Source organism: Mobula hypostoma, chromosome 20, assembly GCF_963921235.1.
Source record: "Mobula hypostoma chromosome 20, sMobHyp1.1, whole genome shotgun sequence".
NCBI lineage: Eukaryota > Metazoa > Chordata > Chondrichthyes > Myliobatiformes > Myliobatidae > Mobula > Mobula hypostoma.
Genome location: NC_086116.1, coordinates 34,583,179 through 34,601,076, shown reverse-complemented (window position 1 = coordinate 34,601,076; position 17,898 = coordinate 34,583,179). Strand labels below are relative to the sequence as shown.

Here is a 17,898-nt window from a genome sequence, read left to right as displayed (position 1 = left end):
CTGCTAGGGAAGGACAGGTCTGCCAAAGTTCGGGAAGCGCGCGAGAGGTTTATCTCAGCCGGATTGGTGTCGGTGAAGGAGGGGTTAAAACCAGTTCCAGTGTGGATCTGGAGAGACACGGGAGCGTGTCAGTCACTGATACTGAAGAGTGTATTAGAGTTTAGCTCAGAGACCCAGACTGGGGCGGTCAAGGTCAAAGGTATTGGGGAAGGGACAGAGGCCGTCCCTTTGCACCAGATACACTTACAAAGCAACCTGGTCTCTGGACTAGTCACGATCCGGGTGAGGTCCGAATTACCGATGAAAGGCGTGGAAGTCTTGCTGGGTAATGACCTCGCAGGGGGAATTGTGTTCCCAGCCGTGAGATTGACAGGTCGGCCTGCCAGCATTGAGGCCCCGCCCATGGGCTCACAGGTTCATCACGGGACTGCGGTAGTAAATTTAGCTGAGACGTTTCTGCCAGCCTTGTACAAGAAGGGGGTAGAAAGTGAAAAGAAGGAGTGTAGTGAAACAAGGGGTAGGGAGGGAGCTGAGACAGACTTAGCATTAGCCAGGAAGGAATTTGTGCAGGCGCAGGAGCGAGACGAGGGGCTGATGGTTTTGGCAGAGACAGCTCTCTCAGACGCAGAATTAAGAAGGGAGCCAGTAGGCTATTGTGTGGAGGAGGAAGTGCTAAGGAAGAAAGGGAGACCAAGTACCGTACCCACAGATGAGGAATGGGGGGTGGTGCAAAAGAGTTATGGGGATGAGATTTTTAACCTGGCCCACAAGGTACCCCTTGGTGGACATTTTGAGGTGCTGGAGAAAACAGTTGGTGGAATCATGAAAGAGGTTTACCGGCTGCACAGGAGGAAGGATGTTATCGATTATGGCCGACGCGAACTGAGACGATCACAGGCTTTTGATATGCTAACAAACCTAGTCGGTGTTAGCGCGGAAATCAATGAAGCTAGGGTCCCCCTGATAAGAGAAAAAAACCATTTTGAAAAGGTGAGTATGGTATCGACCAGATGGGAGAAGGCTATTGTTTTGGCCAGCTCTGCTGATAAGGTCTCTCCCTTAATCCCCGAACAAAGCGACTCTTTAGGAGAAGTAATTAAACGACTCACACACGGAACTGGGACTGGGACGTTGGGTGGTGTCTGTCACACTAGGTCAGCCTAGCGAACAACATCCATATAGAATGAGTAATTCAGTGACAAAAGGGCTGACGAACACAGAGGTGTGTATTGGCAATGTAATACGACTGTCTGAAGCCAGCTTGATAGTGAACCTTGAAAAAAATGAGTTCAGCCACACGAAGGCCACTTACCTGGGAACTGTGGTGACACAGGGGCAGCTGGCAGCGATGCAAGTTAAAGTGTGGGCTATCTCTGACATCCCAACCCCGACAGACAAGAGGGCCCTCAGAAGGCTCTTGGAGATGGTGGGGTACTGTAGGAAGTTTTGCAATAACTCTGCGGTTACTACCCCTCCCCCTCCTACTAAGCCCTTGCGAGAGAAAACTAAGTCAGAATGGGACGACCCTTGTTATTGTGGTCCGGGACGAAACCCAATGAGAGGTTACATTGATCACAATTCATCAGTGTTTTTGGCCACTATGAAGTTTGCTAAGTTGGAGCCTGGTCTAAGGGATTATTAATAACACATATAAAAGGAACAGAAAATGTGATTGCTGACTGTCTGTCAAGGTGTTGACAACTTCAAATTCGCTGTATTAGCCAAATAGCTGATAAAGATGTATATTTGTGTGTATCAAATAATGTGTTCATGTTTGTAATTTTTACCCCGGTAAAAAAATCCTTAAAGGGGGGAAGTGTGACAAGAATACACATAGATTAAGATGTAGCTGTCCTGTGCTGGCACCAGTGGGATCAGCAGTTGGTCTGCCACCTGTCTTCAGGAGAGAGAGAGATAAGGAAAACAATTGAGCAGCATTTGGAGATGTGTAATGAAGGGACGGGAGAGAGAGTAACAGAAGGAGAGAGCTGTCAAGATCGGCTCCCCCTTTGAACCCTGAACTGTTTGAAGTGATGGACAGGCGATACCCCAGCAGGGGGATAAAAAGGGACAGGTTCACTAAGGCAGGACACACACGACACCCGAGGTAACGAGACCCTGGAAGCGATGCGTCTCTCACAAGTCGGTGGGAAGTTTTGGAAGGCCGGTTGCGGGACCAGGCCATAGACGCACAGGGTGGAAAGGCACGATCGGCGGGAACCTGGTGTGTGTCCACCCTTGCCTGGGTGCCGGGTTCACCGCAGAGAAACGATCGTATCTGGAAACAGAGGGGTCACGGTCGGTGACCTCAGATGACATCACAAAGGACTCGCCCGAAAGCTGACTGCGAAGGTCTGTGTGGAAGCCTTGAATATTCATTCGTTTTGCTCTCTCTCTCCTGCCCCCACACTGTCCATCTCCCACGGCAGCGATAACTGTGAACTGAACTGAACTAAATTGAACTGAACTTTGCATTACTTTGAAACTGGTCATTTACCCCTAGACAACGATAGAGCTTGATTGATCCTGTTATCTTAATTCTGTGCACACGTGTGTTTATCATTGCTGAACTGTTGCATTTATTATCCTTTTGATTAGAGTACTGTGTTGCTTGTTTCTTTAATAAAACTTTCTTAGTTCTAGTAAACCAGACTCCAACTGAGTGATCCATTTCTGCTGGTTTGGCAACCCAGTTACGGGGTACGTAACACTGTATAGGGAGTTTGGTGTGGTTGATGCCATCAGAAATATCTCTGTATAATTAGGTCCTCGCTGGGAATGTTTCCTGGCTGAGGTAAATAGAAACATAGAAAACCAACAGCACAATATCGGCCTTTTGGCCCACGATGCTGTGCCGAGCATGTACTTACTTTAAAAATTACCTAGGGTTACCCATAATCCTCTATTTTTCTAATCTCCATGTACCTATCCAAGAGTCTCTTAAAGGACCCTATTGTATCCACCGTCACCGGCAGCCAATTCCCTGCACTCACCACTCTGCGTAAAAAAAACTTACCCCTGACATCTCCTCACATCTCCTTTGTACCTACTTCCAAGCACCTTAAAACTGTGCCCTCTTGTGTTAGCCATTTCAGCCCTGGGAAAAAGCCTCTGACTATCCACACAATCAATGCCTGTCATCATCTTATACACCTCTATCAGGTCACCCCTCATCCTCTGTCGCTCCAAGGAGAAAAGGCCAAGTTCACTCAACCTATTCTCATAAGGCATGCTCCCCTGTCCAGGCAACGTCCTTGTAAATCTCCTCTGCACTCTCTCTACAGTATCCACATCCTTCCTGTAATGAGGTGACCAGAACTGAGCACAGTACTCCAAGTGGGATCTGACCAAGGTCCTATGGAGCTGTAACATTACCTCTCGGCTCTTGAACTTAATCCCATGATTGATGAAGGCCAGTACACCGTATGCCTTCTTAATTACAGAGTCAACCTGCGCAGCAGCTTTGAGTGTCATATGGACTTGAACCCAAGATCCTTCTGATCCTCCACACTGCCAAGAGTCTTACCATCAATATTATATTCTGCCATCATATTTGACCTACCAAAATGAACCACCTCACGCTTATCTGGATTGAACTTCACCTGCCACTTCTCACCCCAGGTTTGCATCCTATTGATGTCCCACTGTAACCTCTGACAGCCCTCCACACTATCCACAACACCCCCAACCTTTGTGTCATCAGCAAATTTACTAACTTATCCCTCCACTTCCTCATCTAGGTCATTTATAAAAATCATGAAGAGGAGGGGTCCCAGAACAAATCCCAGAGGCACATCACTGGTCACCGACCTCCATGCAGAATATGACCCGTCTACAACCACTCATTGTCTTCTGTGGGCAAGCCAATTCTGGATCCACAAAGCAAGGTCCCCTTGAATCCCATGCCTCCTTTCTTTCTCAATAAGCCTTGCATTGGATACCTTATCAAATGCCTTGCTGAAATCCATATACACTACATCTACTGCTCTACCTTCATCAACGTGTTTAGTCACATCCCCAAAAAATTCAATCAGGCTCGTAAGGCAAAACCTGCCTTTGATAAAACCATGCTGACTATTCCTAATCATATTATGCCTCTCCAAATGTTCATAAATCCTGCCTCTCAGGATCTTCTCCATTAACTCACCAACCACTGAAGTAAGACTCACTGGTCTATTATTTCCTGGGCTATTTCTACTCCCTTTCTTGAAAAAAGGAACAATATCAGCAACCCTCCAATCCTCTGGAACCTCTCCCGTCCCAATTGATGATGCAAAGATCATTGCCAGAGGCTCAGCAATCTCCTCCCTCGCCTCCCGCAGTAGCATGGGGTATATCAAGTCCATTCCCAGTGACTTATCCAAGTTGATACTTTTCAAAAGCTCCAGCTCATCCTTTCTTAATGTCTATATGCTCAAGCTTTTCAGTCCACTGTCAGTCATCCCTACAATCGCCAAGGTCCTTTTCCGTAGTGAATACTGAATTCATGAAGTACCCCTGCTACCTCCTCCGGTTCCATACATACTTTCCCACTGTCACACTTGATTGGTCCTGTTCTCTCACGTCTTATCCTCTTGCTCTTCACATACTTGTAGAATGCCTTTGGGTTTTCCTTAATCCTGCTCACCAAGGCCTTCTCAAGGCCCCTTCTGGCTCTCCTAGTTTCATTCTTAAGCTCCTTCCTGCTAGCCTTAGAATTTTGTAGATCTCTATCATTACCTAGTTTTTTTGAACCTTTCGCAAGCCTTCTTTTCTTCTTGACTAAATTTTCAACAGTCTTTATACACCATGGTTCCTGTACCCTACCATCCTTTCCCTGTCTCATTGGAACGTACCTATGTAGAATGCCACGCAAATATCCCCTGAACATTTGCCACATTTCTGCTGTACATTTCCCTGAGAACACCTCCTCCCAATTTATACTTCCAAGTTCCTGCCTGATAGCTTCATATTTCCCTTTACTCCAGTTAAGCGTTTTCCTAACTTGTAAATGGGCAAAGTGATTTATTATTGTCACATGTACTTAAGTAGAGAGAAAATCTTGCATACCATCCATACAGATCAATTCATAACAACACTACATTGAGGACGATAACAGAGCAAATTGAAGTGTTACAGTAGGGTCCAGAGGAGATTTACAAGAATTATTCCAGGAAAGAAAGGTATAATGTCTGAGGACCGTTTGATGGCTCTGGGCCTGTACTTGCTGGAGTTTAGGAGAATGAGAGGGGGATCTCATTGAAAGCTACTGAATATTGAAAGGCCTAGATAGCGCAGATGTTCACAATAGTGGGAGAGCCTAGGACTAGTGGGCACAGCCTCAGAATAGAAGAATGTCTCTTTAGAACAGGGGTTCCCAACCTTTTTTATGCCATGAACCCCTAGCTTTAACAAAGGAGTCTGTGGACTCCAGGTTGGGAACCCTGGTTTACAACAAAGGTAAGGAGGGATTTCATTAGCTAGAGGATGGTGAATCTGTGGAATTTATTGGCACAGATGGCTCTCAAGGCCAAGTCATTGGATATATTTAAAGTGGAGGTTGTTAGATTCTTCTTGATTAGTCAGTGTATCAAAGGTTACAGGGAGAAGGCAGGAGAATGGGGTTGAGAGGGAAAATAAATAAATCAGCCATGAGGGAATGATGGAGCAGATTCAGTGGGCTAAATGGTTAATTGGTCACATGGGTGTAATTGGGCAGCGTGGACTTGTTGGACAAGGCGGGCTTGATACTGTGCTGTATCTAAAAATAAACAGAGAGGTCGAGAAGTGGCGGGGGCATAATTATATAAGAAATAGTTTTAATCAGCGTTAGTGCAAAGTGGATGACAGTGGAAACCCATCTCACTGAAGTGGGATACAGTCATGGCATTTACTCATTGGTAAGAATAGAATTAGATACGGTTGCATGGATTGAAAGAACCTTTAGATCCCACACCACCAGGTTCAGGGATAGTTATTACCCCTCAACCATCCTGAACCGGCAAGGATAACTTCACGCCTCAATACTGAACTGATTCCACAACCTATAGACTCTTTGGAGAACTCTACAACTCAGTGTTATTTACTTAGTATTTGTGTGATTTGTCTTCTTTTGCACATTGGTTGTTTATCAGTCATTGTTAGTTACAGTTTTTAATAAATTCTAGTGTATTTCTTTAATATTCTTTTGTGTATTTCTTCTTGCAAGAAAACAAATCTCAAGTTCGTATATGGTGACATATACGTATTTTGGTACATTTCTTTTAACTTCGAATGTAAGAAAAAGCTTTTGGGGATCCAGATACAGAAATCTCAAAGGGGCATTGCGTTGTCTCAGAATGGAAAGGTACGGAACTCGTTTGTCAGCAATGAGCAGACTACCTTTGCCTTGACCTTAGATTTTGGTCTCACTGGAGCAATCCTCCCTCTAGGACTTCCAGGAGAAAGCTGGTGGGATTCTCAGTGCATGTGGGCCAAAGGGTCTGTACTGTTGTGTGCTATATGTTGAAGGAAAGTATAAGAGAGATATCAGAGCAAGGATTTTCTATACACTGAGAGTGGTGGGTGCTGCCAAGGGTGTTGGTAGAGGCAGATACATTAGGGACATTTAAGATGCTCTTATATATTAGCACATAGACAAAAGAAAAATTGAGAGCTTTGTGGGTCCATTTCAGTTCCTGGGAAGCAATTCTATTAGTCACAGTGTTTCCCCCTCTTACCTCCTTGTCCCCCATAACTTGTTCTCCCCCAAACATACCCAGCAAATGTTTAAAGATTAACCATCACCAAGGAGTAAATCGCAGCAGCCAAGCTACCTACCAGCATATTGTGGCAGAGACTGGAACTCCCTGTTGAAAACCACGGACAGAAGTCTGTACAGACAGCCCCTGGGGTCTCAGGAGCTACCACATATCTCTAACCATTATGCCACCATGTTTCCCCAAAATTATTTTCAAAAGCTGTAGGTGTGCTAATCTGTGTTCCTGTGACCAGAAATTTGAAAGACTGAATATGTCAAATACTATAAAACAACGATTAGCTGTTTCAAATCTTTGATCATTATGATCTTAAAATGGCACCAAAGCTTTCATCATCATTATGTGCCTTGTCGTATGACATCATCATTATGTACCATGTCATATGTCGTGGGCGATCATGGTCTCTATGACCGTGATTGCTTTTGGCAAAATTTTCCACAGAAGTAGTTTGCCATTGCCTCCTTCTGGGCAGTGTCTTTACAAGACAGGTGACCCCAGCCATTAAATCAAAACTCTTCAGAGATTGTCTGCCCAGTGTCAGTGATCTCGTAACCAGGACTTACGGTGTGCACCAGCTGCTCATACGACTATCCACCACCTGCTCCCACGGCTTCACATGACCCTGATCCAGGATGCGTGGGGGCATGCAGGTGCTACACCTTGCCCAAGGATGACCTGCAGGTTAGCAGAGGGAGGGAGCACTTTACACTCCTTTGGTAGAGACATATCTCCACCCTGCCATCCATAATCAAAGCTTAGATGAGGCCTCCGTCAGTCAGGGTCGACCATGGATCATCCTAGCTGTCTAGTTATGCAAGCCAGGCCAGGTCAATATGAAGAGCAAGCTGTTGCCCGTTTATTAATTTGCCCCTCTTCACCCAAAGGAATGGCAGAGACTGATACAGTTTGACACCAGCGGCGTCGCAAGAGTTGCTAGTCAGTGTTGAACTCAACATAAAACTGCCTTAGGGACTCCAGCTCCAGATTTTTCCCTCAGCGTTTACTCCTGAAGCCTTCCCCGCGAGTGTGTATAGACGCAAGGCAGTGGAGGTTTGAAATCAGAGTTTTCCTTCTCCTAGATAAGCTGCCAATCATGGCTGATAAGCCCCATCTGCCCAAAGCAACTGGTTTTAAAGCGCCAGTAACCCGCCTTTGCCCCTTCTCCTGTTGGTAGAAACGGTTCCGCCTTTAAATTTTTAAAACCTTTAAATTAACAAGTATATGAGTTTCGACTGGCCAGTCACCCCACTTAACCCAGTGGAGGAAGTCACTCCGTCTGTTTCCTGAAACGTGACATGCGATCCACAGAGGTATGTCTATCTCAGGTGGTGAGGAGGAACCCCATATCCAACACCACTGCATTGGAAATAATTGCACAACACACAGAGTGGAAACTTGATTAGCATTCAGTTAGCATTGAGAACACCGTGGGACAACTCGTGTCTTACAAACTCAATTGAGTTTTTTTTTTGCTGAGGATGATTGATGAAGGTAGAGCTGTGGATGCTGTCTACATAGATTTTAGTAAGGTGTTTGAGAAAGTCCCTCTTGGGAGGCTCATCCAGAAGATTAAGATGCATGGGGCCCATGGTGAATTGACCATTTGGATTCAGAATTGGCTTACCCTTAGGTGACAGAGGGTAGTTGTCGAAGGGACGTTTTCTAGCTGGAGGTCCATCATTAGTGGTGTTCCATAGGAGTCTGTACTGGGACCTCTGCCGTTTGTGATGTTTCTAGATGGCCTGGATGAAAATGTAGCTGGGTGGATTAGTAAGTTTGCAGATGACATGAAGATTGGTGTGTTGTGGATGGCATAGAACTGGTAAAGAATACACTGCGATACAAATCGGTTGCAGATGTAGGCAGAGAAATGGCAGATGGAGTTTAACCCTGCCAAATGTGAAATTTTGCACCGTGGTAGATCAAATGTAAAGAGATAATGACTGTTAACTGCAAGACCCTTAACAGTGTTGATGAGCAGAGGGACTTGGCATCTAAGCTTATAGTTACCTGAAAGTGGTGACACAGGTTGATAGGGTGGTTAAGGAGGAATAGAGAGTGGTGACACAGGTTGATACGGTGGTTAAGAAGGAATAGAAAGTGGTGACACAGGTTGATAGGGCGGTTAAGCAGGAATATGGCCTGCTTGCCTTTATTAGTCGAGTCAGGAAGTTCTAGTGCAGCTTTATAAAACTTTTTAAAAGTTAGGCTGCATCTGGAGCATTGCATACACTTCTGGTCACCCCATTATAGGAAGGATGTTGAGGCTTTGGAGATGGTGCAGAAGCAGTGTACCAGGATGCTGCCTAGATTAGAGGGTATGTGCTATAATGAGAGGTTGGGCAAACTCGGGTTGTTTTCTCTGGAGTGGCTGGGGGGAGATCTGGCCAAGGTTTATAAGATTGTGAGAGGCACACATGGAGAAGACAAACAACTTTTTCTCAGGGTTAAAATGTCAAAAACCAGAAGCCATGCATTTAAGGTGAGAGGGAATAATTTCAAAGGAGATGTGAGGGCAGGTGTTTTACACAGCAAGTAGTGGGTGCCTGGTATGCAGTGCCTGGGGTGGTGGTAAAGGGATATACATCAGGGACTTCTAAGAGTTGTTTCAACAGGCAAAATGGAAGGATCTGGACATTGTGTAGGCAGAAGGGATTAGTTTAGTTAGCCATTTGAGTTACTAATTTAATTGGTTTGGCTCAACATTGTGGGCAAAGAGCCTGTTCCTGTACTGTGCTGTTCTATGTAACAATTCATATTCTCAATTGTATTTATTACTTGTTCATTATTATTATTTTTGTATTTGTGCAATTTGCTGTCTTTTGCACGTTGGTTGCTCGTGCATCTTTGTAGTTTCTCATTGATTCTATTGTGTTTCTTTGTATCCCCGCTGTTAACAGACAATTAAACAATTCCTTAGTACGATAAGATGGACTGTTGACCTCACAATCTCCCTCGTTATAATCTTGCACTTTATTGTCTACCTGCACTGCACTCTCTCTGTAGCTGTTGCACTTTATTCTACATTCTGTTATTGTTTTACTGTGTTCTACCTCAATGCACTATGTAATGATCTGATCTGTATGGATGGCGTGCAAAACAAAGTTTTTCGGTGTATGTATTGATAATAAACCAATTTATCTCTGTTGTTCTCTCCGTGGAAATGAAGTATTGTGAACTTGAAGCTCTAACCTGTTAAATAACTGCTCTCAATGATTCGTCATTTAAATATCTTTGAAAATATACTTTTTTTTTAATCCAGGTCACAAGTGGAAGCAGGGAATGTGGTCAAAGGAAGAGATAGACGTCTTAATGAGCAATATTGAAAACTACCTACAGGTGAGCTATTTAAGGTGATGGAGGCCTACAGGTACTACCTATAGCTGAGATGGTTAAGGTGATAAAGGCCTACAGGTACTACCTACAGGTGAGATGGTTAAGGTATGGAGGCCTACAGGTACTACCTACAGGTGAGATGGTTAAGGTGATGGACACACACACACAAGAGACTGCAGGTGCTGGATTCTGGTGTTACAACCAATCTCTTGGGTCAGGCAGCATCTTGTGGGAGGAGAGGGCATGAGAGACACATGAGTACAGATCTTCAGTCCAGCTGCAAGGTTTCAACACCAAATGTCAACAATTCCGTCTGTTTTCACTGTTTCTACCCCCCCCCCCCCAACAGATACTGCTCAGTTGTTGTCTTAGCTAAGGTTGCCAACTAAGACCATGGGTTTCATATTTTATAGAAGTTTATAAGACCATAAGACGTAGGGGCAGAATTACACTATTCAGCCCATCTAGTCTGCTCTGCCATTCCATCATGGCTGCTTTATTATCCCTCTCTATACCTTTCACCAACCTTCTCCCTGTAACTTTTGACACCCCTACTAATCAAGAACCTCGATTTTTAAGTAAACCCGATGAATATTATGTAGGATGTGCAGCAGGGAAGTGAACTATCTGACCCAGAGTCCATGTCGCAGTTCATAGTCCCCTTGAGTCTCCTCCCCTCATTCCTGGGTTAAATCACTGGCACGGTTCTCTGTTGCATTTCCCTTCACCTTGATGCTGCCGACAGATCCTCTGCTGCACAGATGCCGCTTCATCTGCTGAGTTTCTCCAGGGGGTTAATTTTGCTTTCGATTGCAGCATCTGCCATCTTTTCCATCCCCATCATATCTGGTCCAACCTTCTCTAAAATACATACTGTACGTAGTCTACAGGCACACTACCCTGAAAACACCCCATTTGTCTGGTCTTAGAAACTGAGCATGTTCACTAAGCCTGGTTAGTACTCGAATGGGAGACAGCCTGGGAATGCCAGGTGTCATAGGATGGAGTGATACAACAGCACAGTAGTTAGTGTAACACTTACAGCGTAAGAGTCCCAGGTTAAATTCCTGCCTCTGTCCATAAGGAGCTTGTACGTTCTCCCTGTGACTGTGTGGTTTTCCTCAGGGTCCCACGTTCCAAAGATGTGCAGTTTGGTAGGTTAATTGGCCACATAAGTACATTTGGACTGCACAGGCATGAAGAGTCCGTTACAGTGCTTTATCTCAAGATAAATAAAATCTACATTATTCGCCTCAACAACTCTCTCTGGCAGCAAGTTCCATATTCCCACTGCACTCTCAGTGAAGAAAATCCTTCTGAATTTCCTATTGAATTTCTGAGCCCCTGGTTCTGCTAAGAAGTTCTCCCCACCAGAGGAGACTTTCTCTCAATGTCCACTCTGTCAAATCCTTTCATAATATTCCCTCTCCACTCAACTGCTTTGTCCTGAGACTTCTGAATGGTCCATGAATTATTACCTTACTATATTGCATTCTTTTTGCAATATTTTTATTTCTATATTTTATTGTAATTATAATCATTTTTTAATATTGCACTGTAAAACAACAGATTTCACGAGTTGGGTCATTAATAATAAATTTCATTCTTTTCAGTCCAATTGGTCCAACCGCACCTGAATGTCCATTATTTTATGTATTTTATCATTTTATTATTTTTTTCATTTAGAGATACAGCACGATAACAGGTCCTTCTGGAAAATATCCCAGGAGTTAAAGCCCTTTAGGATTAAATCCAGAGCTATCCTCTAAAAGGACCATTAAGCCATCATCTTTACAGACTGTCTGGTCTTCGCTATGTAGGTTCTCACTGGACTTTTCTCTCTATTTCCTCCTCATTCTCCTCCAGTCCCCTCACTGAGCTACTCCTCACTGCTTCTTCCCTTCCTCTGCGCTGAAGAGCCAAGCACCATGAGTGATTTCATTGATCTTCACTGTCTTCGTTAAGTTGCTTGGCCTCTCTCACCATCTTCATCCCCAGTCGTCATCTTCTTTTGAAACAAGCTGATTGCAGCTTCAGACCCTCATTTGACTCTCACATTAGCTCCTGAGCATTTTCTCCACCACTTAGTCCAGCTCTGTCACAACTTTTCCCTGCCCTTACTGGCTGCTGAAACACCCTTCGTGCCTGTGGGATTCCAATAATTTTAATCGAAGGTTCTTTCAGAAGTCAGGAAGGAGGCATAAAACTCATGGCTTCACAATTGTTTTATTAGGCACTAATGGAACAAAGAGAATTGAAAACGTAGAACTTCAAAACTCTAGTAGCTAAGAACAGAGAACAGAATGACTGAAGAAAAAGATGGCGGACCAACATGGTCGACCCTTCATTGGTGACACTGCTTCCTTGAGCACTTTTGCACCGTCCGTCACAAGCAGGACTTCGCGGTGGCCAGACATTTTAATTCCCATTTCCGTACCGACATGCCGGTCTCTGGCCTCCTCTTGGGCCAAGATGAGGCCACCCTCAGGATGGAGGAGCAACACCTTGTATTCCGTCTGGGTAGCCTCCAACTTGATGGCATGAATATCAATTTCTCCTTCCAGTAACAAATTCCTGCCTTCCCCCCTCCCCCTCTGTTCCCCACTCTGACCTTTTACTACTTCTCAGCTTATTCCTTCCTCCTGGGTTCCCTCCTCCTCCTCTTTCTCCTATGGTGCACTCTCCTCTCTTAGCAGATTCTTTCTTCTCCAGTCCTTGACCTTTCCTGCTCACCTGGCTTCACCTATCACCTTCCAGCTAGCTTCTTTTCCCTCCCCCCACCTTTTTATTCTAGCATCTTTCCCCTTCCTTCTCAGTCCTAAAGAAGGGCCTTAGCCCGAAACGTTGGCTGTTCCATAAATGCTTCCTGGTCTGCTGAGTTCCTCCAGTGTTTTGTGTGTGGGTTTGCAAATCTTCTTTTTGGACGCCTGTATTCTTCCCTCAGTAAACCTCATCTAATCCATGCTACTGCCCATGTCTGTGTCCTCCCCCCTCTCTCTCTCTTTCTTTCCCTCTCTCTCCCCCTCCCCTCTCTCCTCCCCCTCCTCTCTCTCCCCCTCCTCTCTCTCCCCCTCCCCTCTCTCCCCCTCCACTCTCTCCCCTCTCTCCCCTCTCTCCCCCTCCCCCCTCTCTCCCCCCTCTCTCCCCCTCTCCCTTCCCCCCCTCCCCCCTCCTCCTTCCCCCCTCCTCCTTCCCCCCTCCTCCTTCCCCCCTCCTCCTTCCCCCCTCCTCCTTCCCCCCTCCTCCTTCCCCCCTCCCCCTTCCCCCTCCCCTCTCCCCCTCCCCTCTCCCCCCTTCCCCCTCTCCCCCCCTCCTCATCCTCTTCACCAACAGTACCCTGATAGGAGTTCACTGCCTTGAGGCTTCCAGTTTAAAGCTTAAACACATTGGCTTCATTGGTCCTGCATCTCAAAACTCTTCTCTTCCAAATTCCTGAACATCGTAGTATCTAGTAGTTTCCTGTACCTCTTCACCCCACTGCTCCCCTTGAACATCCTTCCAATGTTAGAACCACACAGTGAATACACGATTGGCCCTGCACAGAAAGGTTGCTGATGTCTGACACATGAAGATCACTGCTTTTGAGCAATGCAGTGTTAAAGGTGGTGTGGTAGTGTGGTGGTTAACATAACACTTTACAGCACCAGTGATCGGGATTCAGTTCCCGCCACTGTCTGTAAAAAGTTTGTACGTTTTTCCCATGATCACAGGGGTTTCTTCCGTGCATTCCGCTTTCCTCTGACGCCCCAAGGATGTACGGGTTAGGGTTAGTAAGTCATAGACTATGCTGCCATGTTGGCACCAGAAGCATGACGATACTCGCAGGCTGCCCCCAGCACATCCTCGGACTGTGTTGGTCACTAACGCAAGTGCCAATGTACATGTGACAAATAAAGCTAATCTGTAATCTTTAATATCCTAAAACACTGTTCCTATTTTCTGTGCCTTTCCATAGATTCATGGTCTAAGCGATGCTACAGAAGTCATATTTGAAATGTCTAAAGATGAAAGAAAAGATTTCTACCGAACGATTGCAAGGGGTCTTAACCGGCCATTGTTCGCAGTTTACAGAAGGGTGCTCCGAATGTATGACAACAGAAATCACGTGGGAAAGTAGGAAATGTATTCTCATAACATTTTAAAAATCTGAAAATAATCTTACATGATTAAATTGCTTATGTTGAATTCTTCTTTTCAGGTACACGCCACAAGAAATTGAAAAGCTCAAAGAGTATGTATTTTGTTATCTTTTATTATTCTAAGTCATTTAACATTTTTCATTTCAAATACATCTTTCATCTTCTCCATCTGTAACTTTGTTACTTTTTTTGTGACTTTTTACTGCTATCGTGTTTATGTGTTCTGTATGTGCTGTGTGTGACTGTTTGTACTGTGATTTGCACCTTGGACCCAGATTCATTTCCTGTTTCATTTGGCTGTATTCATGGCTGTTCATGTGTGAGTAAATGACAATTAAACTTCAACTTGCTGTTAATGTACAATCAGACATGAGCATGAGATAATTTCTATCCCCTCCCCACCCCACCCCCGGCAGCACTCGGTCGGTAACTGACTTCCACTGGAGTAGGGTACCTGGGCTAGTAGTTCAGAACATTGATCAGACCAGACATGCCCAAATTAGAGTGGCCTGCTTAACTCTTAGACAACCACACACTGATGGAAACCCCAATTTTCCATCCCCACACAGGCCTGAGGCTTTTTAAAATTACGTGTAGAAGTCTCAGGTCTATGTGGTGGAAAATACCAGAGGAAAATACATTAGGGACATTTAATAGACTCTTAGATAGGCACGTAGATGATAGGGTTATGTAGGAGGGAAGAGTTGGATTGATCTTGGAGCAGGTTAGAGTGTCGGCACAACATTAGACCAGAAGACACAGGAGCAGAATTAGGCCACTCAGCCCATCGAGTCCACTCTGCTAGTCCATCATGGCTGATCCCAGTTCCCATTTAGCCGCAGACACCTGTCTTCTTGCCATATCCTTTCAATTCCTGACCGATCAGGAAACAATCAACTTCCGCCTTAAATACACGCACAGACTTGACCTCCACCGCAGTCTGTGGCAGAGCATTCCACAGATATACCACTCTCTGGCTAAAAAAATCCTCCTTGCCTGCGTTCCAAAGGGTTGCCCCTCAATTTTGACACTGTGCCCTCTAGTTCTGGATACCCCCACCATAGGAAACATCCTCTCCACAGCCACCCTATCTAGTCCTTTCAACATTCAGTAGGTTTTGACGAGATCCCCACGCGTTCTCCTAAATGCCAGTGAGAAAGGACCCACACTATGCTGTTCTATCTGTAATAAATCAGTGCCATATCATGGGTTTCACACTGCTCAGATAGGTCATTACGTTGAGGTTTTCCTGAAGTTATAGGTTGTATGAGGCCAAAGAGAGAGGTGCCAAAACATGTGTTGAATACCTTTGGCATGACAGTGATGATGACGGTGTCTCTGTGTGTTAGTGTAAGCTCAGAAATAGTGTGGTGACATTAACAACCTGCAAAAAAGAGCTTTTAATATAATTCAATCCAGTGCATAGAATTGTGGTATTGCGCAATAAATTTTCAAGACCTATGCATACAGAAATCAAAACAACTGCCAGCAGTTTATTGGAAATTTTTAACTTTGACTTTAATGTCTTATTTTCAGTGAATTATCCTTAAGATCTTTTTTTATTTTGCTGAATCTGACGGGGCCAGCATTTATTTCCCTGTAGTTGATGCCTGCGCGAGATGAAAATAAAAGTCAGTGGCATTAGAACAGGTCATAGGTCAATAGACTGATATTTCTGATTGTGTGATTAAGTATTGGTTCTTTTTAATCTACAGTTAAAGTGGTTCAACTTGGAAATGGGCCTTTCGGCCCAACTGGTTGAGGCTGACCAATATTTCTAACCAAGTTAATCCCTGGTTTCTTCCCATCCATCCCAGTCTGTTGAGGGTCTCAGCCCGAAACTTCGACTGTTCATTCCTCTCCATAGACGCTGCCTGACCTGTTGAGTTCCTCCAGCATTTTGTGTGCGATGCTGTCAAATTCCAGCTTCTGCAGAATCTCTTGTGTTTAATTCTATACCTAGTTTCTGCCCCCTTCCTTCCCAGTCCCGATGAAGATTCTTGGCCCGAAACTTCGACTGTTCATTCCCCCTCCATAGATGCTGCCTGACCTGCTGAGTTCCTCCAGCATCTTGTGTGCGTTGCTCTGGATTTTCAACATCTGCAGAATTTCTTGTGTTTATGATGAACTAATCCCATCGGCATTTGACCAAAATCACTCTGAGCCATGTACCTGTAAATTACTTTTAAAAGTAGTTAATGTACCTGCCTCAACCACCTCCTCTGCAGTTCATTCCACGTAGTGACCATCCTCTGGGTGGAAAAAAAGAAGTGCTTCAAGTTCCTATTAAATCTGTCCACCCGCACCTTGAAAGTGGAACTCTAAGGGGGTCCACTCAGCCCTTGTTATTTCTGATTTGCTCCCTGTGGATTCACCATACTTGCAAGGCCAGCCCAAGGTTTTTTTAATAAAACAGGTCTGCCTATACACCTGTCACACAAAGGAACCAGTTGTTGTTCGTATAGGCACCACAATCACTTGTGACGAAAGGCACCCCGCTGTGAGCCCTTTGCAGAGTTGCTCCTTGTGATTTCACTGCTTCTAAATCTATCCGGTCAGCTGAAATAATTTGTTAGCTAATATCATTTCCTCTATTTAAATTTGTAGGCTCTTTGTTGATACACTTTCAGGTGTTGAGAACATTTGTTGGACAAACTTGAGATGTTTTCCCGCAGCATCGGAGGCTGAGCAGAGGCCTGAGAGGGGTTTATAAGATAGGGAGGCATAGACGGACAGCCAGTATCTTTTTCCCAGTTCCAAACATCTAACAGAAGGTGCATGCATTTATGTTGAGAGGGGGGGAAAGGGCATGTCGTCGTCGCCTGGAGTGGTGGTGGAGGCAGATACGATACAGGTGTTTAAGAGGTTTCCAGAGAGGCACATGGGCATGCAGAGAATGAAGGATATGGACATTGTGTCGGCAGAAGGGATTCGTTTAGTTAAGTGGTAAAATACTAGTTTAATTGTGTTAGCATAACATTATGGGCTGAAGGGGCTGTTCCTGTGCTGTGCTGTTCCTGTGCTGTACTGTTCTGCATCTGGGAGTGCTGGAGCCCTGTACCACACTGTCAGGTTATGGGTTGTGGCCAGCATTCGTGCCTTATGTAGCCCAAGATTAGATGGTCTGGTCACTGTCACATTGCTTTTCCTGGGACCTTGTCTGCACCAACTGCTCTGATGGTTTTCCTGTCCCACTGTGTAGAGTTATAAGGCCCTGAGATATAGGAACAGAATTAGCAACACTCACAACATGCTGGAGGAACTCAGCAGGTCGGGCAGCATCCGTGGAAACGATGAGTCGACACTTCGGGCCGGAACCTTTCGTCAGAACAGAATTAGGCCATGTGGCACTATGAGTCTGCTCCGCCATTTCATCATGGCTGATCCGATTTTTCTCTCAGCCCCAGTCTCCTGCCTTGTCCCCGTATCCCTTCATGTCCTGACTGATCTAGAATCTATCAATCTCTGCCTTAAATATACTTAAAGACTCGGCTTCCCCAAAGAATTACGCAAATTCACCACTCTCTGGCTAAAGACATTCCTCCCCATCTCTGTTCTAAAAAGACACCCCTCTATTCTGAGACTGTGTCCGATGATCTTAGACTCTCCCACTATTGGAAACATCCTGTCCACATCCACTCTATCAAGGCCTTTCACATTTTGATAGGTTTCAATGAGGTCACCTC

General features: G+C 45.0%; 1 protein-coding gene across 4 annotated transcripts in view; it reads left to right on the top strand.

Annotated features, from left to right (window-relative positions):
- dmtf1 (cyclin D binding myb-like transcription factor 1) overlaps positions 1-17,898 on the top strand; it is a 106,176-nt gene that overhangs the window by 51,972 nt on the left and 36,306 nt on the right. For all 4 annotated transcript variants that reach the window (XM_063072654.1, XM_063072655.1, XM_063072652.1 and 1 more), the window contains exons 6-8: positions 10,000-10,076; positions 14,029-14,186; positions 14,272-14,304. In XM_063072654.1, coding sequence (XP_062928724.1) covers positions 10,000-10,076; positions 14,029-14,186; positions 14,272-14,304 — 268 coding nt within the window. The remainder of the gene's footprint in view (positions 1-9,999; positions 10,077-14,028; positions 14,187-14,271; positions 14,305-17,898) is intronic.